Source organism: Anser brachyrhynchus, assembly GCF_964034855.1.
Source record: "Anser brachyrhynchus genome assembly, chromosome: 1".
Lineage (NCBI taxonomy): Eukaryota > Metazoa > Chordata > Aves > Anseriformes > Anatidae > Anser > Anser brachyrhynchus.
The window spans coordinates 56,000,215-56,027,706 of NC_137694.1; the positions used below are offsets into that span (position 1 = coordinate 56,000,215).

Consider the following 27,492-nt stretch of genomic DNA (forward strand, 5'->3'; position numbering starts at 1 on the left):
TGCGCGACAAAGCTCCCCCAGGGGGCACGAAAACGGCCCCCGCGGAGCAGCCCGCTCCGCCCCAAGCCGGCGGCTGGGTGCGAGTGACAGCAGCGGCAGCCACTGAGATCCCGCAAACGGGGCGGGGGGGGGGGCGGCTCCATCCGCAGAGACGGCCGGAAGCGGGTTTGGGCACCTGCGGGCAGGGCGAGGTGCGGGGCCGCGGTCGCGATAGGGAGCGGGGTCGCGATCGGGACGGGGATCGCGACCGCCCCCCCCCCCCCCCCCCGCCCTGACGCCCCCCTCTTCTCCCCGCAGATGGCGCAGAGGTTGGCGCTCCGTCGGCTGCTGGCCGGCCCCGGCAGGGCCTTGGGCACCTCCGCGGCCCGCCCGAGCGCCTTCAACGTGCAGGACGGCGGCGACTTCCAGGAGCGGGTGGTCAACAGCGCCAAGCCCGTCGTGGTGGACTTCCACGCGCAGTAAGTGCCCGGCAGCGCCGAGCCCCGGGGCACGGCGAGGCTCCGGTAACGCCCTTCATCGCTTCTCGGGGCTAAGTGTCCCCCCAAAAAACACAGAGCGACATTAACGCGCGTTTTGTACCTCCCCGCAGGCTCACGCTGTGTCTCTGCAGCTCTAGCACCGTGCGCTCTTGGGCCAGAGCTCTTGACAGCCTCACGGTAGCAGGAGCAATGTTTGTGATCGATAAAACTGTTGTTGTGCTCTTGCCAGTTAAAATATTCCTGGATGTTATCCGCTGGATTAACGATACCGATTATACTGCTTTTTCAAGTGTTTTCACGGTCCTGTAGTGCTGCCATAGGAGTTGTGGCTGATTCTGGGCAAACAGGCTACAGAGCAGCCCCAAAACAGCTGCACTAAACAGACCAAACTGACGAACCACAACCAACATTAACTGGGGTCATCCAGGAAGAAAAAGACAAATAATGGAAAGCCTGAAACCCAACATGGAAAGAGGCACAAAACTTATGTTTTACATGAAAAGGGCACTCAGAGCTTTAACTTGTGTTTTCCTTGGCCTGAGGGAGTTCACAGCTCCCTAAATAGCGTGTTTAGGTGCAGCACTGTTTTCCCTGTGTGGGGCCTTGCAAAATCTGCCGTGGCTGCCATGTTCTTGCGTTAAACAGCTGCTATGTGTGCAATTTTTGCAGCTAACTCTGCAGGAAGTACACAGGCAAGCCTGTGATAATCGGCACGAGCCAATAGGTGTGCAGGTGGCTGCCCCCATGCCTGACAGCAACACTTGCACCACGGCGGCGTTGTGGCCATCTGGGTTACAGCTCAACACGTGAGCAGGGCAGGGACGAACGGCTGAGCAGCAGAAGAAGGAGGACAGCCCGGGCTGGGGGTGCTGGTTAATGTTTATGCTCGACTTTCAATGCCAGCAGCGTCCTGTAGCATAGAGGTTGGGCTGAAGACAAGAGAGGTAAAACGGTGGTAAAGGCACTGGCGTTCCAGCCTTCCGTGCCTGCTGCTGCTGCACTTGCCTCCCCTCATGCCTGCTCTCTTTCTCTCCTTAGGTGGTGCGGTCCCTGCAAGATCCTAGGCCCCAGGTTAGAGAAGATGGTGGCCAAGCAGGAGGGGAAGGTGGTGATGGCCAAAGTGGACATCGATGATCACACAGACCTTGCCATTGAGTACGAGGTAGGAGCTGGAAGAGCACAGGCTCGCCGGTGGTGGTAGTCCGGAGCAGGTCCCTCTCCAGGGAGAGGTGTCTGCGCAGGGAGGGGAAGCCCAGGGCTGCTGCCTGCCTGTGCCTGGTCCACTGGGTCACTGCAGTGGCTGGATTTCACTGCATGCCCCTCCTCCAGCTCTGCTGCTCATATTCGGCGTCCCCACCTCTAAATCTGCAGAAATGTGTCCTTTAGGCCGTGCAGAAATCTGTCAGTGTAAACACAGCGTATCACAGAACGGCCGAGGTTGGAAGGGACCTCTGAAGATCACCCAGTCCAACCCCTGGACCAAGCAGGATCACCTGGAGCACGTTGCAGGATGGCATCCAGGCAGGTTTTGAATATCTCCAGAGGAGGAGACTCCACAACCTCTCTGGGCAACCTGTCCCAGTGGTCTGTCACCCTCACAGTAAAGAAGTGCCCCCTCGTATTGAGCCAGAACCTCCTGTGCTTCAGTTTGTGCCTGTTGCCTCTCATCTTCTCGCTGGGCACAACTGAAAAGAGACTGGCTCCATCCTCTTGACACGCTCCCCTCAGATATTTATACACCTTGATGAGATGTCCCCTCAGCCTTCTCTCCTCCAGGCTAAACAGGCCCAGCTCTCTCAGCCTGTCCTCGTCCAACAGGTGCTCCAGTCCTCTAATCATCTTCGTAGCCCTCTGTGCTCACTCCAGTAGTTCTGTGCAGCATTTACTGCGTGCGCAGGCTGCTCGGGTGTAGGGCAGGGACATGAAGTAACAAGCCCCAGGCTGTTGCACTCCTTGACACGGTTCTCCGGGCAGCCAGCCCGTCCCCTCCCTTGCTGAGGATTTCTTGCGGGGTGACAGTGTCCTGTCCTTAAGCTGCATCACAAGGGGACGGCGTGGGCTTTGTTTGGACAAGTGGAAGGCAGGTCGGAGAGCGCCTGTGCGCAGCAGGAGCACGCATCCCACTCTTGGCAAGCGTGGGCCTTGGTGCTTATGTCAGTATTTCACATGCTTGCCCTGCGTTTGTCCCTGCAGTCTCGCTCCCAGGAACGAGCAGAGTGACTGGAGAAGGCCGTGCTTGGCTTACGTGATTCCCCCTGCTCCTACCCCGTCAGCGATCAGGCGGTTTAAGAAATGCAAAAATTCCTTTGACAACTGCGCTGGCCCCTGTTATTTCTCCTTGTAAACAACAGGTCAGTCTGTGGAGTCAGGGCATCCCGCTGCTGTGCTTTACAGGGAAGAAAGTGCTCAGTTTTCACTTGCGTAGCACACAGATGGAGCTGCTCCCTCTCCCAGGTGAAGTCCTGCTCCCCGGGCTGACGCTAGCACAAGAAGCTTCTCAAGATGCCCAGCAAACCGAACCAGCTCCTGAGCAAAGCTGTCATTGTGTTAAGCCTGGAGGAGATGGCTCTGTCCTGTTCCCAAACCCTGCCGTGCTGGAAGGAGGAAGAGGCCGAACCAGCTCATTCCCTCCCACTCCTTCCCGGGGAGAACTTTCTGCCTGTGCTGTGGTGGAGCGTGCACCCGGCTGCTGCCTGCAAATGTCACTTGCAACTTCCCCAGGCTGAGCACGAGAGCCTCCCCTGCTTTTTTTAGGTGGTGGCGTGCTCTCAGGCATGCCGGGGCTGAGGGGGACGAGTGCTGGCTCACTAGCAGGGCTGTGTGTTACAAGCCTGAGGGCTGTGCAGCTCGAGGGTGCCGGTGAGAACAAGTGGAAGAGACTGAGGTTCTTTCAGTGGTGGTCAGGAGGTAAATCCGGATAGGTGCGGACAAGGTTCTGGTAGCAACTGTCCTAAGGAGGAGAGAGTAGAGCTTGTTGGCTTAACTCCCGTACTGTCCCAAGCCTTCCAGCAGGTCCAATTAGCTCTCTTTACAAGAAAATGATCTCAAATGACTGGAAAACAGCAAGAGAGCGCGTGTATGGGAAGAAAGGTCTTGAAAAAGAGGCTGAAAGGGCTGGCTTCTTTCTGCAGCTTACCACACAAACACAGCGAAGTTTTGTTTTGCAAGAGGTCCTGGGGATCATCCCTGCGTCCTCTGCATTTTGCAGTGATGAGTGCACCCAGTCTGGACCCTTCTGCCTGCGGCTAAACCCCATCCCTTAGGTAGTGTTGGCAGGTAGGATAGCTGCAAATGGGTAAAGGAGAAATGCTTGGTTTGATCTTCGTAGTTTGGGGCATCCTTTTCAAGGCAGAAGCTTGGTTCGTGCACTGGGCACGTGTTTGGCCTTGCTGCTGCTTCTGGGAAGTTGCCAGCTAAGGAGATGGGAGCAGAAGAGCCGATGGGAAGGCGCTGAGTCGAGATCAAAGAGAGACCAGAGGTGGTATTTGGGAAAGATCAGGGAATCCAGAGGGATTTTTTTTTTTTTAAAGCCTTTCCATCTGAGATTAGTTATCTGCGGGCTGCGAAGAACTTTGCGAGTTTCAGTGTAGGTGTTACCCTCACAGCTCCTCCACTCACCGCCAGGAAGTCTCCTTCCGTCCGTGCCTATTCCCCTGCCACGTGCACGGCCCCCAGTTCGCTGCCCGATGGCACGGCGTCATCTCCCGCGGGCTCCTCAGCCTGGGGAGAGAAAGGAGAGCCCCCGGGAGGAGCTGAGGAATGTCGCTGCGTGCCTTCACGCCTGCTTCTCCCTGCCCTTGGCTCCAAACAATTCCGGCTAGCACGAAGCCCAGACGTGTTTCCTGCAACCAGAAAAATCCGGGCACCCTCCTCTGTCTGGTTAGCGCAGCACAGAAGTTCTTTCTCTGAAGATTCCTCCTTTTGTCTAGCACCCTTCTGCGCCAGCTGCGGCCTTTTGCTGCTGCCGCAGCCTGCTCTTGACCTCGTGCCCCGAGAGCAGGAAGGGAGGAGTACTTTTGTTTAATTTGCTTTCTCTGGAAATTCCTTAAATTCTTTTTTTTTTTTTTTTTTTGCCTTGGCCCGTTGCCCATGCCCCTTGGGAAAGGGCAGCCCCTGCGTCTGCTGCTGCGGGTGGACACGTGAGCCATGGGCAGCCCCGAAGAGCTGATGGGCACAGGGACATCGCTCATCGGCAGAGCTCCTTCCTGTTACGCCTTGTCCCTGAAGCCGGGTGAAATCCTTCCCCCGCTGGTGTCCAGGGTTGTACAAAAGCCCCAGTTTCAGATGGGAGAGAATTCCCTCAGTGCGAGTGCTGCCAGGAATAGCCCGCATGGCTGCTTTTATTTGTTTATCTGCTTGGTCAGTGCTGATCAAAAGCAGCCTATTTCCTCCATAAATGCTTTGAAGTAAGAGGAGGGTTTATTTAGGTCCAGTGCAGACTGGACCCCCCCAAAAAAAAGAAGGAAATCTAAACTTTCCCTTCTAGAAATTCCCAGGACATCTGCTTCGCAAGCAGCAAACCCAGGAACCTCAGGATTCCCTCCCTGCCACAAAAAGGGGAGCCAAGGCCCACTCACGGCTTCCAATTTCGAGGTGCGCGGGTCTAAAACCGCCTTTGTGCTTTTCTCCCGGAGGCTGCCGGCTGTTTCTGAGACTTCTGAAAGCGCAGAGCCGGGCCCTGCTGCTGCCCCCTGGCACGCTGCCCCCGGCACGGATGTTTTGCCCAACTCGGGGACGCGTGGGAGGAGATGGAGGGAGCAAGTGCGCGTGAAGCCCCTGGGTGTGCTGCTCAGAGCCCAGTAACTCGTTTTTGGTTTTTGTTTTTTTTTTTTGTCTGGTCCTCTGTAGTGCTTCGAAGAGTCATCCGGACCTCTCCTGGCCCTGACTGCGGTGATGTTTAATGGTGCTGGTCGGACGCGCTATTTTTTAGGGAGGAGCTGGGGTGGCCATGCTTGTTACTAACCCACCTTGCAAACCAGGGGGAGGCTCAGCAGAGCGTTGCCCATCAGGGAGAGGAGGAGGCCAGTCAAACGCCGCGCTGGTTTGTCCTTTCTCACCCCTAAAATCCTGAAGGAAGACGTCGTCGGTGCCATCAGCACCCCTGGGGCCTGAGTTTCTGAGCCCTGCTGCAGCCGGGCACTAGGAGGAGCTGAAGAACCTGTGTCACAGCAGCGCCGGCCGGGTGGCAGCGGCCCCCTCGCTCCCATCCGTTCGGATTAGGCTGCACAAAAGCCCCCGAGGACAGACTGCAGGAACAGCGCCGGGCCGGGGCGGGAAGGGAGGAACAAAATGTCCCTTTCATCTCAGCCTCCTGCTGGGAGGAAAGCCAGACCTCTGGAGGGTTTCCTGCAGGAAGGATTTGCGAGTGTGGCAGATCCTTGCTGGCAGCGGGGCTGGGACAGCTGGGAGCGCACGGGGGGAAGGCCGTGCGGGCTGGCAGATGGGCAGCAAGCGAGATAAGAACAGGACGTGTTCGGGGGGAGAGGCTTTGCAGAGATAAGAGCACCGGAGCTGAGGGTGGTCGTGCCAGCTGTCTGTTAGCAACACACAGGATCAGATCTCTGAGCTCTGATGGCTCCTTCTCGTGATCGTGTCTACGAGGTTTCTTCTGTCGCTGTACACCCAGCAAGTCCCCGAGGAGCGTCATCATTTCCACTGCTGTTCTCTCCAATAATTCCCAGCAATTTTTGTTTCGGACCAGAAAAACAGCAACCAGAGCAGTGCAGCTGCCTGCTGGCACTGGCTGGAGGGACTTCTCTTCTTACCCCATCATCGGGAATCCAGCTCAACAGCTAAAAGCTTAGGCAGAAAATGAAAGATGGGTTGGGGTTGTCATTACTCTGGCCGGCCAGAGCAGGACGTCTGCCTGTTCGGTGATGGGTGGGGAGCCCTGCTCTAGCTCCTGTCCTATTTGGGGAAGAACATGGCTCCAGTCTGGTACTGCCCTGGCCATAAAATGTCTAGAGATCATCATGCGTGAGAGGTATCCTGACAAAAGACTGGGTTTGTTTGCTTATGATAGGATAAGAGGGAAAGAGAAGCAGAATTTGTACTGGAGAGGGGAAAAAGCTTTGCCTTTTCCTTTTACGTTAGGCTTGGTTTTGCCTTTTAAATTGTGTTACTTGTAGGGCACGTGTCAGCTTTGAGCAGCGTGGGGTCGGCTCCTTGACCTGCAGGTAGGGCCCTCAACGCTGCTTCCAAACTGATTCCCTCAGCTTCCAAAAGCCAAGTCCCTGAAACTCGGAAGCAAAGCTTTAGCTAAGAGAAAAGCTTTCAGTCCCTCGCTAGCTGTAGTTGTCTTGCTGTCCCCGGGAGCAGGGGGACAGCTACAGAGCTCCATTTGGGATCTGGGTGAAGTCGGGCTCCTCACAGACTCCGCTTACGCGCATCTCTGTGTTTCTCTTGCCCCCAGGTGTCGGCAGTGCCAACCGTGCTGGCTATGAAGAACGGAGACGTTGTGGATAAGTTTGTGGGGATAAAGGACGAGGATCAGCTGGAAGCATTCCTCAAGAAACTCATCGGAGCCTGAAGTAAAAGGGTGGCTGTACCTCTGCCTCCGGCTGTGTCCATGTTGTGCATTCCTTGCCTGGGAGAGCTGAGGGGCACGTGGGCTGCCTGATTTGTACAGCCTGGGGTTTTCCTTTGTTTGGGGGTTTTTAGGAGATGGACAGTGTTGTAACCCTTCCTTCCTGCTCCCCCCTTCTCTCGAGCAGCAGTAGTTGTAAAGAGTGTCGAGGAGCAGGGCTGCTTTTTCTCAAAATGGGGAATGTGGCTGGGATTAGGAGCCCACGTTTATCAGCGAAGAGATGACGTGTAGAACCGCTGCTGAGCTACGAGGAGGAATGTCTCTCCTTCACCTAGCATCTGATAGCCCAGAGCAGAGGGCAGCTGCTCCCTACAACGTGTGGGTGCCTATCTGCCCTGGGTGGGTTTGTTTAAAGCTGGGAATGCCTCTGCCTTGTCTGTGAAACCTGTGTTTTTATCCTGCTGTCCTCACGTCCCTGGGGCAGGTACAAATGCTCTGCAAAGCCTCAGGCTCCTCTATTAGTTTTATAAGAGAAAATAGAAGTATTTTATGGATCTCCTTTTTTGTAGGTCTGTAATAAAGAGAACTTTATTGTCACTTCTGTTTAGCTGGAGAATAAAACTTGATTCTCTGAAATCGCAGGGAAGTCCCTTGTCTGTCCAGAGGGGTGAGAGGCAGTACCAGCAGAGCAGTGGCTGGTTTCTAATGATGGGTTGGGAGAGAGCAGGTTACGACTTGATCCCTACTAAAAGGTAATGTTCCGAAAAACAAACAAGTGGATTACTTTCACAGGGCTTGCAGTGCTGCTCCCGTGTCCCCTTTGGGTGCAGCTGGACCCAGGCCTCTGGAAGGAGGCACCTCGTGTGCGCAGAGGGGCAGTGGCTCATTGCACTCCCCTGTGCTCGCTCCCCACCGTGCTTTTCTCACCTCCTTCCCTGCCCAAGCAGTCTGAAGCCTCCCTGACCCTTGTGTGAATAGTTAGATCTGCTCACACAGGTGAGTCCTGACAGCAGGCGGTCTCCTGATGCTAATTGCCCCGACCTTTAGACTAAGGGAGGCAGCCGTGTGCCCGTGTCACAAACAGCCTCTGTCCTTTCCAGCGCTTCCTCCCCACGTTCACCTGATCACAGTCAAGCTGAATTCCGAACACTTCCAGTTTGGCAGTGCCCCGCTCCCAGCTTCCTCCTGCACTGGTAGGCAGAGTACAACATCGGGGCTGGTGCCCACTGTAACGCTTAACTTCAGTTCACGCGTGAGCACACTGTACGTGCCTAATAACCATGTAAGAGCTGTTGTTTTTTTTTTTTTCCCTTCCTAGCTTCTGTTTCCCTCAATCAGTCTTAACTCTGCCTTGGCTCTGCTCCATTTCGCCTCCCTGGCGCAGGTCGTTAGGGTTTTTTGTTTTTTTTTTTTCCCTGCACCTTCGCAGGAACGAGCTGTGACCTTTTAAGGAGCGAGGAAGCAGCGCTCCAAGTCCCGTGCGTCCCGCCGCAACCGCGGCGCTGCAGGCGTCGCCGTTCCCACCTGCTCTCACCGGCCCGGGCACCGCGGGGCGCGGGCAGCAGCGAGAAGCGGTGCCGGCCCCCCGAGGTGGGCTGCCTTCCCGTCAGGGCTGAGCTCACGGCCTGGCGTGCCGCCCGCGCGGTGCGCTGCGTGCGGTGATGTCACTTGGATGTAATTTGGGAAGCTGTGAGCAGAGAGAAATGGTATTCGGCTTTACGGCGGAGACCGCAGGAGCTGTGCTGCTGGTGTCCCGCTCCTGTTTCGGGCCGAGCGGTTCGCCCTGCCTTTTTGGTGCGCCTCGGTGTTCCTGGCTGCTCTGTAAACACTTCTAGTAAAGACTGTCTCCACTTCCCTGCATGTGCAGGAAAAGTAGGGGAACAGCGTCACGTACCCAACAATAGCCAACTTTTATGCTTCACCATCCCACAGAACAGGAAAAAACACAGTGACTTTGCATTGTGCGTTTAAGAGACAGTATAAATTAGCTATTTTATCACTTCCTTCTGAGGAAAAGTGGAGCTAACGTGCCGGTCGGCTATTAAAGTGCCAGCGTGCTTTAGGGTGCATTATATGAAAGGCACAACTGTTTCTGTGAGATAAACACTGGAGACCCACGTACACAGGGAGAAATCCTCCAGAAACTGCCTGGCTGGCAGGGAGGAAGAGGAGGAGGCTGGGGGCACCGTGATGCTTTGCATGGTTTTCACCACAGCGCAGGCCTCAAAGTGCAGCGATGTTTTCTGCAGCGGGATCTGAATTCAAATCCCTGGCTGGCGACGGCTAGGGAGGCTTCGGGAGGTGCAAGCAGGAAGCACTGCAAGGAGCGTGTTTATGTAGCGGTTAAAAGAGGGGTTGCACAGCGATTTTCATGCCAGCTGAATGTGATCTTGGTCTTTCCTGAGCACAGGGAGCCAAGGCAGTAGGTTGTTTCTCAGAAACAGCTGTTTTGTACATGTCAGTTGAGAAAACGTCTCTGTTCTCACTTGGGCAAGGACGCCGTTGTTCCTCCCTTTCGGAGTTAAACACATCCAACGTTCCCCTGATCTGTTAAACATTTACTCTCTCCCGCCCAAGCATTACAGCAGCGCTCTCTGCTTCTCATGTTCCCGGCTGCTATTTTAGGAACGCGTGGCGGTCGCTGCCTCTCCAAGGGGAGCGAAGCCGAGCTGACCCCGCTGCTCACTGCCCGGCTGCGCTCCGAACCCAGCGCTGAGATTTCCCCCCCACCACGATTCGCATGCGGCGCCTCCGCCCGCGCGGTCTGGTTGAAGACACCCGGTTCACAGCAAGCAGAGCTTTTTCATCCCTTTCTCCTGGCTTGCATCGAACCCGAGAGCAGCAGCTGCTGCTTTCCTGAGCCGTTCGGCTCCCTCTGCTGAACCCTCGCAGGGTGAGAGCCGCGCTGCTGCCGTGCCCGGCGTGCTGCGCCGAGCCCCCGCGACGCGCCGGTAGGGGATGGGAAACTCAGGTTGCCTGATGCACAGCACACGGGGGCTGTGAGCGTGGACAGGGCCAGTTGTGGCCACGTTTGGCTCCAGCTGGCTCCGCAGGCAGTGAGTCCTACAACAAAGCAAGCATCGGGCCCACGTCAACAAGAGCAGCCGCCGCTAACGCTGCCCTCGGCAGGGCCAGTTGCCAAGCCAGCCTGGCTGCTCTCGGCTTTGTTTTTTATCTCCTCCCCCCCCCCGCCATTTTTCTCAACTAATTACAGGATTCGCACGGATTTGGCAACTCGGATCTCGAACCCGGGCAGGCCATTAGCAGCAGCGTTCAGCTCGGCGGCGTTGCGAAGCCTTGCTGAGTTGTGCTGAGCACTCATCGTTGGTTTCAGTCTTCTGCAGGTTAAATTGCAAGTTGCTCGTAGCTTGGCCAGCTGCAATATCCTCAGCAATAAAACGATAAGGCAAAGTACAGAAGGTTGGAGTTCTGTACCTAAATCAAAACAGATCACAGGTGAGACGTCCCATCCTCCTCACCTGCTCTGCAACCCACCCAGGCCCAAGTCCACCTCCGCCAGCAGGGCAGGCACGAGAGCAGGGAGAAGGAAGAGGCAGCAGTGCTTCGCCACGGCCTTTCCGCCGCTTGTCTTTCTGCCCTCGGCTCGCTCGTGAGCCTTGTGGTTCCTCTGCCAGCACTTTCCACTCGAAGCCTTTTTCGAGCAGAAGCCGGAGGCTGCAGCTGGCCGCCAGCGCGTTAGCCAGGGCGGGGCGTGCTTGGCAGCGCCCGGGCCCTGCCTCAGGCTGTGCACGGGGACAGGGACGGGCGGCTTCATCCCGTGGGTGCTGCGCGAGCCTGGGTGTGCTCCAGGGAAGGGAGGAGGTGACAGCAGCAGGGGACACCTGCTGCCAGCAGAAGGGGACCGGAGCCGGCCTCTTTGCCGAGCTCCTGGTGCGCACCGCTGCTCCCCTGCAGGCACCCCAGCTGCATCCTCCGTCTCAGCAGACGGGTGCTTGAGCAATACAGAAAAACAGGAAATTTTTGCAGCCAGAGCCCTCAGAAACACCCCCTCCGAGTCGTCCAGCGGGTACAAAATGCACCAGCGATTTCGGTGCTTTCCGGGGACCTTCCATGCTGCTTCTCGTGCCGGTCTCGCGTTGCACGAGGAGAGCGGTCGTGCCTCGGAGCAGAGACGCTGCAGCCCGCGGGTGCTGGGTGCTCGGGGCTCGCTCAGCTCCGTCCCCTTGGGCTGCTGCGAGCACGGGGCCGCGCCATGCAGCCAGCAGCAGCAGCTGATGCAAACGCAGGGTTGCACCGCGAGCAAGCCACGGCATGCCTTCCAGTATTTATATAACACCATTTTGCTTTAATCTGGCTTTTTAAGTAAATTGTCAAGGCCCTTTCTGTTCATCGGGAACCTCTCTTTTTCTTTTCTTTTCTTTTTTTTTTTTTTTTGACTGCGAGTTTCGTCTTTCAAAGCTTGGCCAGTTGTGAGTGATGCTGAAAAATGCCATTTGCAGCGGCTTTTTGTTCCAAGGCTGCATTGTTCGGGCAGAAGTGGTTGTTTTCTTTTCATCCTGGCATAGCTCAGGAGTGACTGCATGGTCTTAGCTCCAACTTTCTAAAAATACTCACCCGTGAGGCGAGATCCGGCGTGGCTCAGACCAGCAGACTAATGCTTTGGAAAGGCGTGATGGCCTGAGAGGAAGCCGGTGGCAGCGTGGTGCCAGCTCTTTGGTGACTGCAAGCAGTGGATTTGCAGCATGTGTCAGCCACAGAGCATTCGCAGGGTGCTTTGGGGCGCAGCAGCAAGGGCGCCGGGTACAGGGGACGTCCAGGTAGTGCCTGCACTGTCCCCACTGCCTGTGGGGAGCTATGGGGTGGCTCAGAAGTCACAAAGAAAAGCACCTCCTGCTGCGTGGGGAAGCAGGGCTGAAAGATGAGCCTGCTCCCCGTCAGAGGTTGGTCTCAGCAACCACATCCTCTTCTCGGAGCGTGAGACGCCCGGCTCTGGGGGAGGGGGTGGCAGGGACGTAGCCGAGCATAAATCAGGCGTGTGGCGGATTGCAGGAAAGCGTGCGGGAGCAACTTCTCGTCCTGCCCCTGGCTGATGGCAGGAAGCTCCCCAGGTGACTGCTTTAGCAGCTGCTGGGACAGGAGACCTCATTGTTCTGGGCTCGCGATTTTACAGCCGTGCCAGCTTTCGGCAGGAAGCGGCGAGACAAAAAACCCTCAAATTCTTCTTCCTCCTGCGCCAGGTTCTCTCTCCAGGGGCTGAGCCTTTGGTTTGGCTCCTTGGGGGCTCGCCACCGAGGACACCCAGCTTTCCCCTGCCAGCCTGCCCGGGTGTGATGGGTTTCAACCACTTGGCTTTTCCCTAGAGCCCGGGCATCATTAAATGGTGCTGCTCTCAAGCCTGCCACTGCATTTCTAGCGCTAGACTGTGCGGTCGCCCAGCACGCCAGCCCTGGGTACCTGTCTGGGACTTTGCTTCCCCTTCCCCTTTCCCTGGAGCTCAACTCTGTTCCTAATTCAGGTTTCCTTGGTGACACTCAAGAGGAAGTACGCTCAGAGTCATCCCCATCTGGCATGGTGCAGGGGGCAGCACCCTCGGGATTCAGGGATGCAGGAGCAGGAGAGACCCCTCTGGGGTCTTGGATGTGGCTGTGTCCACAAGCAAGCTCTGTAGGTTGATGCCATCTCCAGCTGCTGCCTCTCTCCTGCTGTTCTGTGCCTCCCCATGATGCTGACCTGAGTTTCCAGCCTTGTCCCTTCAAGCCAAGCTCTGCCAGTGCTCAGCCCTGAGCCTGACCCCTGCCTTCTCCTTCCTGTATGATTTCCACCAAGGCCAGGAGCAAACGTTGCATCCCCTCTGAGGAACTGACCAGCTGCGGCTTTTCTGATGCCGGCAGCTTCCCTCAGTAAACCCACCGCAGTTTTGCTGCAGGTGCCAGCTGGCAGTGGGGTTTTGCACGGGGCAGAAGTGCCTGGTGCTGTCATCGCACCAGGCTGCAGCTCAGCCCGCTCCCGCGTCCTGTCACTGCCACCCAGCAGCCGCCGTGTGTGCCCTCCTGTCCCAGAGCTGGCTCCAGCCGTGGCTGCTCCTTCGCTGCGGCGTCGCTGTGCTTGATTTGACAGCTGCATTTTGTCACCCCAATAAACAGCACAATTCCCAAAAACAGGGTCAGGGCTGCCAATATTCGGCTGAGGAGAGAGCAGAGGATGTGAGAAAGCAGAGATCATTTCTGTGTCCCGCAAGTGTCAAGTCCCTCGGTGTCTCCTCTCGATGCACAGACATCGGTATGGCAGCAGGGACAGCGTTAAAATCAACAGCTTGCACCGGGACCACACTTGGGTCGTGAAGACTGGGTGCCTGTGAACAGTGCCCACGTGGAGATGGAGGAGGACAGGGGAAATAAAACATCACCCCACAGGGCTGCTTCTCCCAGCTGGGTGCCCTGGCTCTGCCCCAGCCCCACTGCACTGCCCTCTCCTGCACTGGGCTGGGGGGGGGAGGTGGGACAGGAAGGCCCTCGTTATTCAGGGCTTGCTAATTAGACGGGAATGTTATCTCCAGCCCAGATGTCGGCTCTGACCTCCCTCTAACCTCCTGCTGGAAATCAAAACAGACGCAACTCTGTTTGTTTTAAAATAACAAAAATAAGCTTTTGGGGTGAAGCAGGAAAATCTGGCCCGCGGGGTACGGCTGGGGAGGGAGGAGGGCACGCGACCAGATAAGCCTGGTGAGATATGCTGGGCGGCAGAGCTGGGAGGGATGGGCTGAGAACAAAGTCCCGTGGATTATGGTGGCTGTGCACATACGCTGGGTCCTCTAAGAAGAGAAGGATCTGGGGACACCTTATAGTGGCCTTCTAGTACCTAAAGAGGGCCTACAGGAAAGTTGGGGAGGGACTCTTTGTCGGGCTGTGTAGTGATAGGAGAAGGGGAATGGCTTTATACTAAAAGAGTGTAGGTTTAGGTTAGATATTAGGAAGAAATTCTTCACTATGAGGATGTTGAAGCACTGGCACAGGTTGCCCAGAGAAGCTGTGGATGCCCCGTCCCTGGAGGTGCTCAAGGCCAGGCTGGATGGGGCTTTGGGCAGCCTGCTCTGGTAGGAGGTGTCCCTGCCCATGGCAGGGGGTTGGAATTAGGTGGTCTTTAAGATCCCCTCCAACCCAAGCCGCTCTCTGATTACGTGATTCCAACCCCTATCCAGCAGCGATGGTGGTGCAGGATGGGTCAGGCCTCTACCAGATGCAGCTTCACAGCCTGTCCCCACCGGGCCCAGTAGGTCCAGAGGTGGAGCTGCTGGGTGAGGCTGAGCTGAGCCTGAATTTTACCTCCCTGCCTCGCTTTGGGATTGAGCAAAGGGATTCAGCAGGAGTGGCTGATCCCTGGAATGAGCTTCGCTTTTCAAACCTGACCCAACCTCCTTTTGCTCGTGGCACCTCAGGCAGCCCTCGAGTCGTCTCAGATTAAAAGAAGCCGAGTAACACCGACAGTCGGTGATTCCCGTCCTTGGCTGTCAGTGAAAACCTGTTTTATTGCATTTCTGTCATAATCTTCTGAGCACCTCACCCATGCTGAGACCCGGCATGCTCAGACTTTCTCTTTGGGCCGCAGCCTCCTGCCCGGCCTGTAGGTGAGGGCAGCCGCCGGTCCAGGCCGAGCCCTGCCCTGCCCGTCCCATCTCCGCAGCACCAGCTAGAGCACGGCCTGCACTGAAGTGCCCAGGGTCCTCTCCACATGGCGGTGCAGAGCCCCCTCCTCGTGGGGATTTTGGCTCTGGAAGGTGGTCAGGGTGCAGAGGGGCCCTGTCCCTGCCTCCCCCCGGCCACGGCCTCGACCTCTTGGTCAGCCTCGTACCTCACACCTTTCCCCAACCCACAGCCCGGAGCTCATCTCAGCCTTCCCCATTTCCCATCCTCTTTGAAGACTGCAGAGGGATTGCTCATCACGCCACGCTCCTGATATCACGTAAGACACCACTGAGTAGCAGTTGTATGTCATTTCACCTACCGTTGTCCCCAAGCCAGCAAGCAGGTAAAAGTTTTGAGGTCTCCTTTCTCGCTTGCCTCCTTTTCAATCACTTCTGGCCCACTGAGCAATGGGTGTTCTTTTTTTTAACGCTCTGAAGGCCGTGCCTCACAGATATGACATCAGAGGAGTGATGCACTGCCCTCCAGCAATATCACCGGAGCAGAACCTGATTTCTGTTGTCTTCCAGCCCTAGCTGCTGCCTGGTACACCCTGTCTCCCTCAGCTTCACAGCCACTGGAGCAGAGCAATAGCTGAGAGGTGAGTAATCGAGAAGCTACCTGACCAGATCTAGACCTGGCTGTAAACATCTTCTCTGATAACAACGGAGAGGAAGATCTGCGACTGCCGAGGTGCAGAGCCGCTGGAGGAAGAGGAGGAGGACGGTGCCCAGACATCCCTGAGTACACGCGCACAAGGCATTCGCACAGTGTACGTGCAGTAAAACTGCTTGCAGAAACTCCCACAGCTTCCTCGTCTTGAGTGAATTTGCACCCATTTTTATGAACTGAACTTCTGAGATGATATTAATGTGGTAGGTGGAGGCAGGGATGCTCACTGTACATGCACTGACACATGCTGGTAGTGTGAACGCACACAGCAACACCTGCAGTGCAGGTGCTCGGTGAAAGGACAAGAGGCAACGACAAATCCTGGATTTGCCACCCTCAGAGGCTTCCAAAACCTGGTTGGATACGGCCCTGAGTGGGCTGGAGACCTCCAAAATTACCTTCTACACTGAGTGATGCCCTGAGGTTGGTAGCCCTATACATTTGGCAATGGATGTTGTGTAATTCAGCTACTGGTCACAACCACTTGCATCTAGCATGCTGTAACAACCCCTATGGCCAGCTGTGCAGTTGGAGTAAATTCATCCTTGGCATCCCTGGAAAAGAGGCTTTCTGCCCTCCCAGGGCTGCGATTCCCTCCTTGTTTCTGATCAGCCTGTGTCTGGTGTGTCACCAGAAAGTCCTCCCCATGACTGTGCATTTCCAGAGCCTCTCTAGCACCCAGGCAGTCAACCACACCAAGGAAACGGTCAAGCTGGAGACACAGCCCTTGCTTTCGGTTCAGGCTGTTTTCCAGCTGGATCAGACTGTGAGATCTGGGGCTGGCAGTGGGAGTGTGAAGGTCGGAGGAGGGAGGGGAAGAGGAGGCAAGGGGGCTTCTTCCTCTGGGGGCTGTCCAGACTCGGGCTGGTTTGCGCAGTCCTCAAACCACAACCCTGACAGTCCCAAGGCTGAGAAGGAACAGGATGTTCCCTCGTTGGCTGACCTAATCCAAATCACTCATCCCAAGGGAAAGGCCCCACAACCTCTCTTTCTTGAGCCAGACACAGCCTGTAAGCAGTTAAAGAATGGATGTGGTGGCAAGCTCAGGAGAGGGAGCATGATCCCACTGGTCTCCCACTGGTGACCCAGCCACAGCTCCTGCTCCCCTCAGCTCTTAAAATACATGGATTGAGAGCTATAAAAACTCATTTCATGGCAGGGAAGGTCGTTAGATCTGGCGGCTCGTGTACGTCTGTGTTCACCTGGGCATCTGACAAACATGGTGAGCACCTAGCCTGCTCAGCCCCGTGCTGCTGGGACTTGAACACAGTCACAATTACAAATGTACCACAGAGGAAGCTCTCAGTGCCTGCTTCCTTTCCTACAAAATAGAGATAACTGCCTCCTGGAGCGATAAATATGATCATGTTTGGTAAAGATCTCTGCGAGCCGGCGGTCAGCACAAAAGGCCAGCCTGTTGCGGCTCGCAAGCACACTCATCCCCTGCCTCCCCTTCTGCCGCTCCTTCCCGAAACACGTCAGCGCTCGCAGGAGGAGGTGGGTGCCGTGACATCCCTCTTTTTTCCCCCGCTGAGAGAAACTGAGTCACGCAGGGATGATGTCCTCCAGGCTGGCAGCAGGCTCAAAAGCAGAGTTATGGCTCCCCGTGCCCCCTCCCCATGCCAGCCACCACACGCATGTGACCTGGTGGATTAGCTTTCCACGTCCTTGGTGTAATGAACCCGTGTCAGGAATGCTGTGTGCATAGCGACCTTATCTGATGACAGTGACATTTTTAGCATGTTTATGTTTGGCCTTATTCGTAACCAGTTGGCGGAGCTGGATGGATCAGACCGGGTCGATACGTGTAGGAACCCAATGCGCGCAGTCGGCCAGAGATGTAGGGGGGATCCCAAAACACGCACGGAGCCATGGGGTCTGCAGCAGACATCCCGCAGCAGACCTGCCAGCTGCGGCTTTTCACACACTCGCCGGCAGCGTTGGGAGGAGGATCGTTTGTTTTTCCTTTCTTTTTTTTTCTTCCGGTTCTCAGAACTACCCCAACCAGATGGGAATAGGTTTCCCATGTCGGATGCGGGGGACCCCGCGACCCGTCGCTCCCAGATCCCCCCCGCATCCCAAAAAAGCAGAAAGCGGAGGCTCCACCGCAGCTCCTCCGGGAGGTGCGGGGGAGAAAGGGAAGAGGAGCGGGGTCGTCGTGCAGTTTTCCCCGCTTCAGCAGCTGGGCCAAGGGAGGGTTCCCAGGGTTTTTCCCAGGAAGGAGGTCAGGGCCGGGCAGCTTCCAGCCCCGGGAGGCCCCACCTCCTCTCAGCCTCCAACGCCGCGCTCCTGCCCTTATAAGGCTGCGGTTGTCACCGAGGCCAGGAAAAAAAAAAAAAAAAAAAAGAAATGTAATAAACCGAAAAGCCATAAAAAGCTGCGTGAGCGTTACCTGCCCCGCTCCGGGCTCCCTCCCCAGGCAGGATCTCGCTGCCAGCCCAGCTCGGCCTCGGGGCTCCCACCCCAAAGGCTTCGCCTCAGGGCGCTCCAAATTTATGAGGCCTCCGCTCTGAGACGTCTTCATTTGCTTTATGTAGTGCTTCAGGAGGAGGTTCGCATCTCCGACCGCCTTTTATTTTTTGCTGCTTTTGCAGGGTGTGAGACCGTGGTAGGTCTCCATCCTGCAGGAGAGGGTGCACGCAGGGGGAGGCTGTGGGGTGAGCCTTCAAATGGCCACCTTCCCCCACCCTTTAAAAAAATGATCTGAGGGCATGTTGGCCTTTCTGAGATGGAGTGCCTTCCAGCAGGGAACACCCGAATGCAGAGGAGACCCTGCTGTCTCCTGGAGGGAGAAGCTTGCCGTGATGAAGAAGACACCATGGGCTTGAACATCCAGCAACGCCCTAGACCAGCAGTCAGGAGACGTGGTGTATCCATCAGACAATTATTTGCCTGTTTGCGGATGTGGCTGAGTTTTACTCCTTCCCCCCTTCTCGATTTTTCTCTAAGTAATGAGGCAATTCATTGTCAGTGCATATTTTAAACACTGACTCTCTTGGTTCCTGTCTTAGACCCAGCACACACTTCCCAAAAGTTTCCTGTGGGCCCCAGCTACAGCAGTTTAAACATTTTCCATCGTACGTGAAGCGGCTGCGTGCTGCCATGGGACCCTTGCTTCCTGGACCTGCCTGGATCCTGTCCCCAGATCCCTCCTGGGACCTGCTGGGGGCACTGGGGCCAGCCTCAGCCTTTCTTCACTTCTGATTGCCCTCTCACATGGAGTTTGCCTGCTCCGTTTGGGCTTGAAAGCTCTCTGGGGAAAGGCACAGGGGCTGCTCTTGGCTTGAGAAGCAATGTGTGCTACTGCAGTGCAGTGAGAAAGGGGGTCTGTGGCTTGATGTGCAGCAATAAAGGGGATAGGCCTTCAGGAGATGTCTCCTCCAGGGAGGAGAGAAAGGTTTGTTCCAAAGAGAACTGCTATGCTTGGGAATTTGCCATTGGGAAATACGAGATTTCCCCCAGACAGCCTTTTCCAGGTCCGCTGGCTGGCCAGAGATGCAGTTCCTATTGGGATTTAGTACCTGTAGGGAGATCATTGCTCTGCACATTGTGGGTCTGGGTTTGCGTGCACTTGAGCTACTCTTTCCCCAGTCCCACATAAACATTGCTGCCCTACTCCCCGGGCACAAAGGCAACCTCTGGGGAACACGGGGGAGCCCCTCGTCTGTGCTGATGTATGTGGGTGCCCTCTGTGCTGCAAAAGCCTTAAGGAAACAGCACTATCACAGGTGGCGGCACTGACTTCACCTGGATTCTGAATCATAACGTGCTTCTCCCAGGTCTCTGGGTTAAAGTGCCCCACTCCACCTTTCTCCAGAATCTCAACAGAAAACAAGATCAGGGAGCAGCAGCGTGAAGTTTTGTGCCGTCGCGGGACATAAAACCTTTAGCGTTGAGACCGCGGCTGTCCTTACACCAGTTTCCCATCACAGGGAATTGCCTCTTCCAGTTTCTCCAAGCTGGAAGCAGAAAGACCCCCAGCCCCTCGGTTCCATCCTTCCCCTTGCAGGAGGAAGAGGAAGAGAGGTACCAGTGCCAGGGTGGCTGCGGGCGAGGTAGAAGCCTCTCCCTTCCCAGCTGTTCGGTGTGCACCAGCAGCCAGGACACACAAAAAGGTGTCCTGCAGGCCAGGCGGGGCCCTGCTCCAGGCAAACTGTGCTTTGCAAATGGAGTCACAGCAGAGGGACAGGAGGAGCGCTTCTTGCTCCCTGGGGTGAGGGTAGCACCCACTTCAGGACACAGGAGCCCACACCTGATTCTTCCCTGCCCTGGGCATTTCCACCCACAGTCACCTCCAGGGGACCACAGTCTAGATTTTCAGTTTTAAAAGAGCCTTCACAGTGACCCAAAGAGACCTCGTATCCTGAAGAAGCACAAATAAGGCATCTTTAAGGGCTCCTAATTATACTTTTTTTTTTTTCCCCTCCTGCTTTACATATTTTCCTGCTTGGGATTTTTTTTTCCCCTTCTTGCTAATTAGAGGACTAATTTTAGAAATTACTTTTGTCCACTCTGGAAAACTAATAGAAAATTAGTAAAAACGTGGTAGCATGGAAATGAAAGTAAGCCTGGGGAAAGGTAATTGTTTATAACCGAGGGGTTTTGTTAACTCCTATGCCTAATTAACACACTACAAAGGGGAGCCTTTGTTGGAGGCTCCACACCCTGCTTTTCCAATTAAGGTACAAGAGAGATCAAAATAAAAAGAGCTTGGAGACAGCTGGTATGTCCCCTAGCAAAGCCAAACCTGATTTAGCATTCCTCAAGTAACAAAAATAATAACAATAATACGCATACCTTCTTTTCCTGTATGCATTTTCTCTTCATGTAATGCAAAACCCCTTCTCACGGTTTCTGAGTAACAACAAAAAACTTATCATTACGATCCTCATGGCTGATGTGTTTTTAACCCACAGGAAAAAGGGGCTGGGGTGATTATTTTCAGGGTTATGATGGCTGCTAGAAGAAGCTTTGCAGGATAGCTGAATCATCGGGTGAGCATCTTGTTTTCATCTTTTTGTGTTTCACTATCCCACATCTAAGGGTCGGCTTATGAAAATTCAAAAGGCTTTTATACACGTACATTCCTCTATAAAGAGTCAAAGAGTTACAGGCCTCTGTGCTGTCTCGCTACCAGCCGCAAGTGCGTATACAGGTGTGCACTTAAAGTTCAGTGCGGCAGTAATCAGGACAACAGCAAGGATGCTTCTGCTTTGTGTGTGAAAAGAAAATACAAGGAGGGAGTGCACAGGATTTATCATAAGTTAAAGAGAGTGGAGCTATCTTATTTTGTGCTTTAGATCTGTATCGTGCTTGGGTCTCTAACTCCAAGTTCAAATATTCTCTCCGTGAACCCCCTTTTATATCCCTCGGAGCATAAGACATCAGTGTCTGCAGGACTCCTTCCATCCCAGACTGACAAAAGCTGCTACCTCACACAGAGGGATTTCACAACCCCCTCTGAAAACATCTCTGTTCCGTGGGTTTGGTTCCTCTAACACTTTTTTTGCCTCTCGATAGCTGAGAAATACAGCAGAGCAGGTGCTAGCCTGAGGTTTGACAGCCCACCAGCCTGCTGCTCTGCAGTGAGGTATTGATTTTTGACAGGAATTTGTTACACAAACACAGGGTGCCCCATGAGTTGTTTTCTTTGTTGCAGAATAATCCCAGGAAACGATGCTCTGATGAATGGGAAAGAAGATGGCTGCGTTACACGAGGCTCTTGCCTGCACCTTGCCTAAAAAGTCACTTCCCACCTTGATGACACCTCATGTATCTCAGTATTTTCTCACATCCTGCAAAGATAATGCCTCAGGAAGTCCCCAGGGCTCATTTTCTGCCTTCTGTGCCAGTACTGTCAGTTTGGTCTTCTGTTCCATCTGTCCAACCCGAACAGGGGGGCTGAAAATAAGGGCGACGCACCCAGCTTCCTGCGCTGCCCCATATGTTTCCAAAGGCTGTGCAAGCTGGCAAAATCGTACAGAACGGACCCTGCTGGCAGTGGGAGGCCAGAGAAGCTGGGAGAATTGAGGAGGCTCTCAAGGGAGTAGGGGAAAAAAAAAAAGTCCCAAATGTGGGAGGGAATCTTGGCAGAAATGAAAGGGGGGTTGTTGAGCAAAGCACGCGCTGGCTCCAGCCGCACAGAGCTTGCAATATGTTGCACTGAGAATCTGTGGGTGTGTTTATAAGACCTGCCGCTGACTTGCATGCACAAAGGATGTAGCCTCCTCTTATCAGAAAAATGTGGGCTTCAGGCTCGCAGAAGAGGGTGAATGCTTGCAAGACTTCACGTCAAGTCTTCTTTTTGGCTGCGGAGCTCTCGCCCAGCAGAATGGGCCCAAAGCTAGGCTTTGACCGGACCGGCTTTGGTTTCTGGCAGGCAAAAGCAGTGTCTTTAATTGTGGCAGGCTATAAACTAGTTAGTTCCCCTGCAGTTCCCACAACAAAGCTGCAATGAGAATCTGGATGACTTTCTACAGCGCTGGAAAAATCCCTTGTTCCGAGCATCTCTTGGGCATACTAGAATATTTCAAGATAGTTTCACTTTGGCCTCGGCCAGCTCACTGGAATGAGAACCACAGAGCCACTTCATGTGAGCAAATATTGGCCTTGATTACTATTGCAGGCTGAACCCAAAACCAAACAGCACATGTGAGGTAAGCTGAGAGGCACCATTAGCGAAAGCTCACGTAGTAACCTCAGGAAAGGCAGCAGGCGGAAAGCAGAGGTGCTCTCGTGTTTGGCAGGGAGGAAAGAAGGGAGACTCAAATCCTGCTGGAGGAAGAAGATGCTTGGGGAGAGGAAGAGGGAAGCGAACATCCAGCTAGATGCCTTTTGTTTAGAGGTCTCTTAAAGGTGACAGATGCTGAAATGCACTTTAAAAAAGGTGAATGTTGTGAAGTAGCAAACCACCATTCACCTTGGTGGATTCTCTGAACTTGGTCCTGTTTTCCAAATGGCAAAATCACCCTGGTACTCAGTTCTTGGTTCTGTGAAAATGAGGCCCAGCCTGAGACCTAAGAAGGAAAAGAGAAGCAAAGACAGTGTAAAGCTCTCCACAGCCCCACCTAAGCAGGAAAACAGTGTTTAGATGGCTTTGGCAATCTCTTGCAAGTATTTTCCCTTTGTCAATATCTGTTCCACGCCTGGCAAGTATATTTGCTACCTGAGTGTCACAAGCATACGATGGCTGCAGGGCGACAGGGATGTTTATTCCCCTTTCAGCTTATCCTCTGCTGAGTAAAAAGAATGCCCCCAAGCCCTTCTGAACTCAGGAATCTGAAGCATTTCTTAACCCCCTGAGAAAGGCAGAAGGACAAGGAGGTATTTGAGACGGTAATAAAGGACCCTTAGCTGAACCACAGAGCTGTGAGGCCAGGACAGACAAGCCCAAAATTACGTGCCTGGTACCGGTTGAATTATCACTAAAGGGGCTAAACCACAACGGGTTGTGTGAAAATGCCCAGTTTGTTTTCCGCAGCAAGAAATCGCCATGCTTATTTAAGGCAGGTAACAGGACGAGCTCTGCTGGAATTTTGGATAAGCTGGGGTAGGCCTGAGGTAGAAAACTCGGGTCCCAAATGTTGGTTTGGGGGCAAGGATGGCTGGATGGCTTCTATTCCTGGTGTATAAATCCTTTTTTTTGTAGTTGTGCTGGACGCCAGCTTTCTCAGCATTTAAAGCTGGATAGAAAATAGCTAGCAGAAAGAGAACAGGGCTAGAGGAAACAAGGTTAGGAAGTGGATATACTGAACCAAAAAATGTATGTTGCTTAGCGCTGTGCTTGCATTTAGATGGCAGTGATGATTATATTTGAATTCCTTGGAGGTAAAGAGCTCTGGGCCATTGTTCTTGGTATGTCAGATCAGGAATGCGGTGTCTGCAACCATGCGTAATGGAGTTGCAATCCCATCTCAGGGCTTGGAGGAACTCACAAGCTCCAAGGAGAGCTTTCCTCTGCGCAAGACATAATTTTTCATTTAGGTGTGTTTCTGAGGACACGTCCCATGACTTCAGTCAGGGCACAGCTGTTTGACAACCTGCTTATCCAACTGGGATACGTACATACTTTTACAACGTAGTGTCACTCCCATTGTATTGCAGGGAGGGTCTCTAGCACAAAGTAAATTTGCTTACTGTGCTACCTAACTGATAGAGATTTATGCCTCTAAATCGTACCCCAACTGATCAGAGATGTCATGTGCAAATGTTTTCTAGCTGCAGATCTTGTCATTAATGTGTGAAGAAAGTAAAAATGTGTTCCTCTTTTACTGAAGCTGAAGCAAGAACCACAATGAAGCAGGAGTTCAGCAGGCTGTTCGCACAAGACTGCGTGGGTGGATGGTTGGGGAGAGGTGGAAAGGGGGAGAATAACTGTTTTAAATGCTACAGCATGCCAGGTGCAGCTCCCGCCCTCCTGCCAGCCTTGGGGTGCAGGTATGGTTCCCTCCTATTTTCTCCATCAGCAAAGTCAGTGTGAAAGACTCCTGTCGCAGTCCCGTGGTTCAATCTCTTCAGTTGTGCTGATGCCTCTGTCTCTCTGTGGGCCTATAAACTAGATCAGCGAACTGCTCTTTTCTTCTTAACCTTCTTTTTTAACTCCAGTGATCCAGTTTACAGTATGGCTTTTGAAACGTCTGCATCAGCACCGCTGAGGCAGCGGTGGCTGTGACACAGCACTAGGACCAAGCGGCTGGGGGGAGAACAGATGACATCTCAAGCCAGTTTTGCTGATGAAGAGAGCATTATGGAATCGCACCCTGACACACAAAAACAAGACAATGAAGCTATGAAAACACAGCCACACCAGAAGTTGGGTAGGCATGCTAAGGGTAACCTCTCTCTGTAAGGAAAGGCCTTACATGCTTCCTAGTATCTGCTACTTGCTGCTTCTGAGACAGGTTACTGGGCCACATTTGCCTTAGTGTGGTCCCAGCTCTTTCACATTAGCTGTTCCTGTTATAATTTGGATGAACAGAGCTAGAATTTAGGCTTAAATTTGTAAACTCTGATGTTTACTCCAGTAGTAACACCACTTGCTTTCACTCTTTCCACATCTTAAGTTCATGGTTTTCCACCTTCTGTGCCTTCACAGTTTGGATTTGGCATTTGTTATGGGAGCAGAACAATAAAGAATTGGCACAAGGGGAAAAGGAAGCTATGCTAATAGACGGTGCATAAATTCCAGGCAAATTTCACGTTGTTCAGAGGACATGGGCAGTAAATGGTGAAGTCCACAGAAATGTGTTGCTTTCTCCTCCTTCGCTCCAAAGAGCCATTTCCTTCTGTTACAGGGTGTAAAAACCCTTTAAATTCTCATCTGGATTTATAGCTGGGTGTATATATCAAAGTGACTCCAGAGCTGCTTTTTTTTTTTATATTAATTCCAATGATGAGTCTGCACAGAAACTACTGATGTTTCAGGCTTCTGCAAAAGCAGAGCTGAGGCTTCTTAGCAATAACAGATTGTGACATTCTCCAGATCTGCATGTGTGCGGTTTCTGTCTAAAGTCACTGTGGTTAGCGTTTAGCAATGTGACTTCTCTGATAAAGTAAACACCTTTTGTCTCCTGTCAGTCTTCTTTCAGCCTGGAAGAAACTTGTTTTGGAAGAGATTTCTTCTGCCTCGCAAGGCATTTGGAAATGATTTGTCGACATGAATTTAGCCACCTTACCTGTTTGTGAGATACAGAAATGAAACATGCCTACGTTTAGTGTTCGTGGCAGACGTGCAGGCTTCTCCCACGGACTGCAGCTTGCCAATAAACTTAAGCCCAATTGTCTTGGATTAGGCCAGCGTAGGGGAAAACAGCGTAGTTCAGCAAAGTGAACATTGGTGTGGTCTGTTGTGAAGGCTGGCAAACCAAAGAGTAACCTCTGGATGCTTGGTGTTTCATTTTCTTTTTCTTTCTCTGGTAAATCTGGCTGTTGTTGAGGTGCTTGAGATGCTGTTTTTCAGAATTCAATGACCATTACAAGTTTGCTCTTCCAACGGACGCGAGCTTGCAAGCATTGATGGAAAACGTGAGTGAAGTTGACCAGAAGGATCAAATTAACATCATACGAATTTGTAGAAAGTAACGGATGTACAAAATTAATATGATAGCTTTTTTACTCATACTTCTTTCTGAGGCGTGTCTCCTTTCCTGGGTAACTTCCTGCCATCAGACCAACACAAAAACCCTGTGCACTTATTTTCAGAATTGTCAAGCTACAGAAAACAGACAATTCAAATCTGACTTGCCTCAACTACCATGCACCCACCAAGCTGAGCATTAGGGAAACATGCAGAGTTTTCAAAAGAAGTGGGATACTTTTTGGTAAGGGAGAGGTTGGTAGAAAACTGCAGCTATCTTTGCTTTGAGCTCATTTTTGATATTTTACTGCTGAAGTCATCAGGGAAGTTTTGCCATTGATTAAACAGGAGTGGAACCAACTTCTCAAATGTCTTTATTAAAGAAAAACAAAGAGAGAAAGACAAACCTGACAAAGAGTACAGCCTGACCTTAGACTTAAGTCTTGGAAAGTGCAGAGTTACCTATGAAAGTATGAGAGGCAGAGGAGAGTAAGAAAATTCGAAATGCCCTGTACCATGCAGTCCTTAAAAATGACTGACAGCCTTTTAACGTCTGCATTTCATACTTGCAGTTGTTACCTTTTATTTCCCACATGACTACTGTTGTCAGTTAATTTTTGCCTTTTCTATTTCCTTGCCCAGCTAAGCTCTGCTACTTTTCTCCTTCAAAAACTTTACTTAGACCTGATACTGTCTGCTTGCTTTTGTTTACCTTTCTTAGCCGCTTGGCTGAAGACACAGCTTCTCTTTTTTTCTTTGATGTATGTAGTAATCTCCACTATTTCCATTCTCTCATTTTTATGGGAGAATTTAAAGCCCTGCCTTTCAACCAGTAAATATCCTTTTTGTCACTTTTTGATGGATCAGAACGAGTTACTGGACACTTAAATGGAGACTTAGGTCCCCATTTAAGGCATCTGATTATGTAGGTATCTTTGGTTGCCTCTTGTCACAGTTCCAGCTTCCTTTCATTCTCCGTCTTAATGTACTAGCGAAGACCTATGCTGTATGTTCTCTTCCCACTGCCAAATTAAATTCTTATTGTACCTATATTTACACCTCTCACCTCTGCCTTTAACAATGACACCTTTGTATGCCTGATACTCAGCCCTACAAATCTTTCACTGCTTTCAGAGATTTCACCCACTGCCTTTTGTGTCTCGAGACATACACGTCTAGCGTTGTTTCCAAACTGCCGCAATGAATCTGAGCCAAAAGCGTTTCACTTGGACAAGAGATGCTTACTCAAGACAATTCTCTGCTAACATCTCTGTCTCTCTTGATTCAAGCCTGCTTCACTTGTAACTTCGATATTAGTCGACATTGGTAAACTTCACCCTGTATTTTCTGTCGTTGGCACCTACGTCTGCAAACCTGCTCTCCTTATTGAAGGTAGGAAGCCCTGAAGGGAGGCAGCCTTGCATTTCTGGATGCTTGTAAATAAGCAATAAAGCTCATCTTTACAGCTGGATCTGACATCTGGACTCGTATATGCCGCGCTCACTTTTGGAAGACTTTTGTCTCACGTCTTGGCTCTGGCTTCCTCCTTTCCCCTGCGCTCTGCCTGAAGCTCCTGGAGCCTGCAGCACATGTAGAGAGGAAGGATGAGCTCAGCTTTGTGCCTTCACACCTCTCCCGTTCTGGCAGGCCTCCCCCGACCCCCCTCCAGGCTCACTTCAGCACCCGGGCCCGGCCACGCCGTGCCTCTGCCCTTCCCCAAGCATTTTCGGGCCGTGCCGAGCCCCTGCGGCCTCAGGATTATATTTTCGGTGCCTGGATTACGCCCCCCCCCCCCCCATTTCCCCGTGAGGCCGCCGGGCACGACCCCCCCAGCGCCAGGCCGCCGGCCCGGGGCGGGCACAGGGCAGCGCCAGCGAGGCACGGCTTCCGCCGGGGCCCAGCCCGGCGCCGCTGCGGGGCATTGTGGGGCCGGCCTGGCACTGCTCGGCCCGGCAGGAGGCGAAGGGAGGCGGCGAGGGGGCAGCGGGGCCGTGCCGGGCCGTGCCGGGCCCCCCCCGCCCCTCAGGGCGGCGCCGCGCCGGGTGCGCCTCCGCTAACGTTGCACGAAGGCGCGAGGCCGCCATCCCCTCCCGCAACGGC

At 53.4% G+C, this 27,492-nt stretch overlaps 1 protein-coding gene and 1 long non-coding RNA gene across 4 annotated transcripts; one reads left to right on the forward strand and one right to left on the reverse strand.

Annotated features, from left to right (window-relative positions):
• Positions 1-94: 94 nt before the first annotated feature.
• Positions 95-7,641, forward strand: TXN2 (thioredoxin 2). Its single transcript, XM_080578954.1, has 4 exons — positions 95-191; positions 298-458; positions 1,518-1,641; positions 6,892-7,641. Exons 2-4 carry the CDS (start codon positions 298-300, stop codon positions 7,006-7,008), a joined length of 402 nt encoding a protein of 133 aa, XP_080435080.1. The 5' UTR covers positions 95-191; the 3' UTR covers positions 7,009-7,641.
• On the reverse strand, positions 7,307-27,441 carry LOC308189191. 3 transcript variants are annotated; one of them, XR_013946083.1, is made up of 3 exons: positions 27,068-27,441; positions 14,968-26,972; positions 7,307-13,149 (listed from the first exon to the last, which is right to left on the reverse strand). It is a non-coding gene; the product is annotated as an uncharacterized lncRNA (long non-coding RNA). The 3 variants fall into 3 exon arrangements; XR_013946084.1 differs by having other exon boundaries at positions 7,307-10,440; positions 10,517-13,149; positions 14,968-27,441; XR_013946085.1 differs by having other exon boundaries at positions 14,968-27,441.
• Between the last annotated feature and the right edge of the window lie 51 nt (positions 27,442-27,492).

What these genes read in the sequence shown, in the direction of transcription:
- TXN2 (XM_080578954.1), top strand. Translation starts at nt 298, where the DNA reads ATGGCGCAGAGGTTGGCGCTCCGTCGGCTGCTGGCCGGCCCCGGCAGG. An exon ending in GTGGTGGACTTCCACGCGCA is followed by an intron (nt 459 to 1,517) that starts GTAAGTGCCCGG and finishes TTCTCTCCTTAG; the next exon opens with GTGGTGCGGTCCCTGCAAGA. An exon ending in ACCTTGCCATTGAGTACGAG is followed by an intron (nt 1,642 to 6,891) that starts GTAGGAGCTGGA and finishes TCTTGCCCCCAG; the next exon opens with GTGTCGGCAGTGCCAACCGT.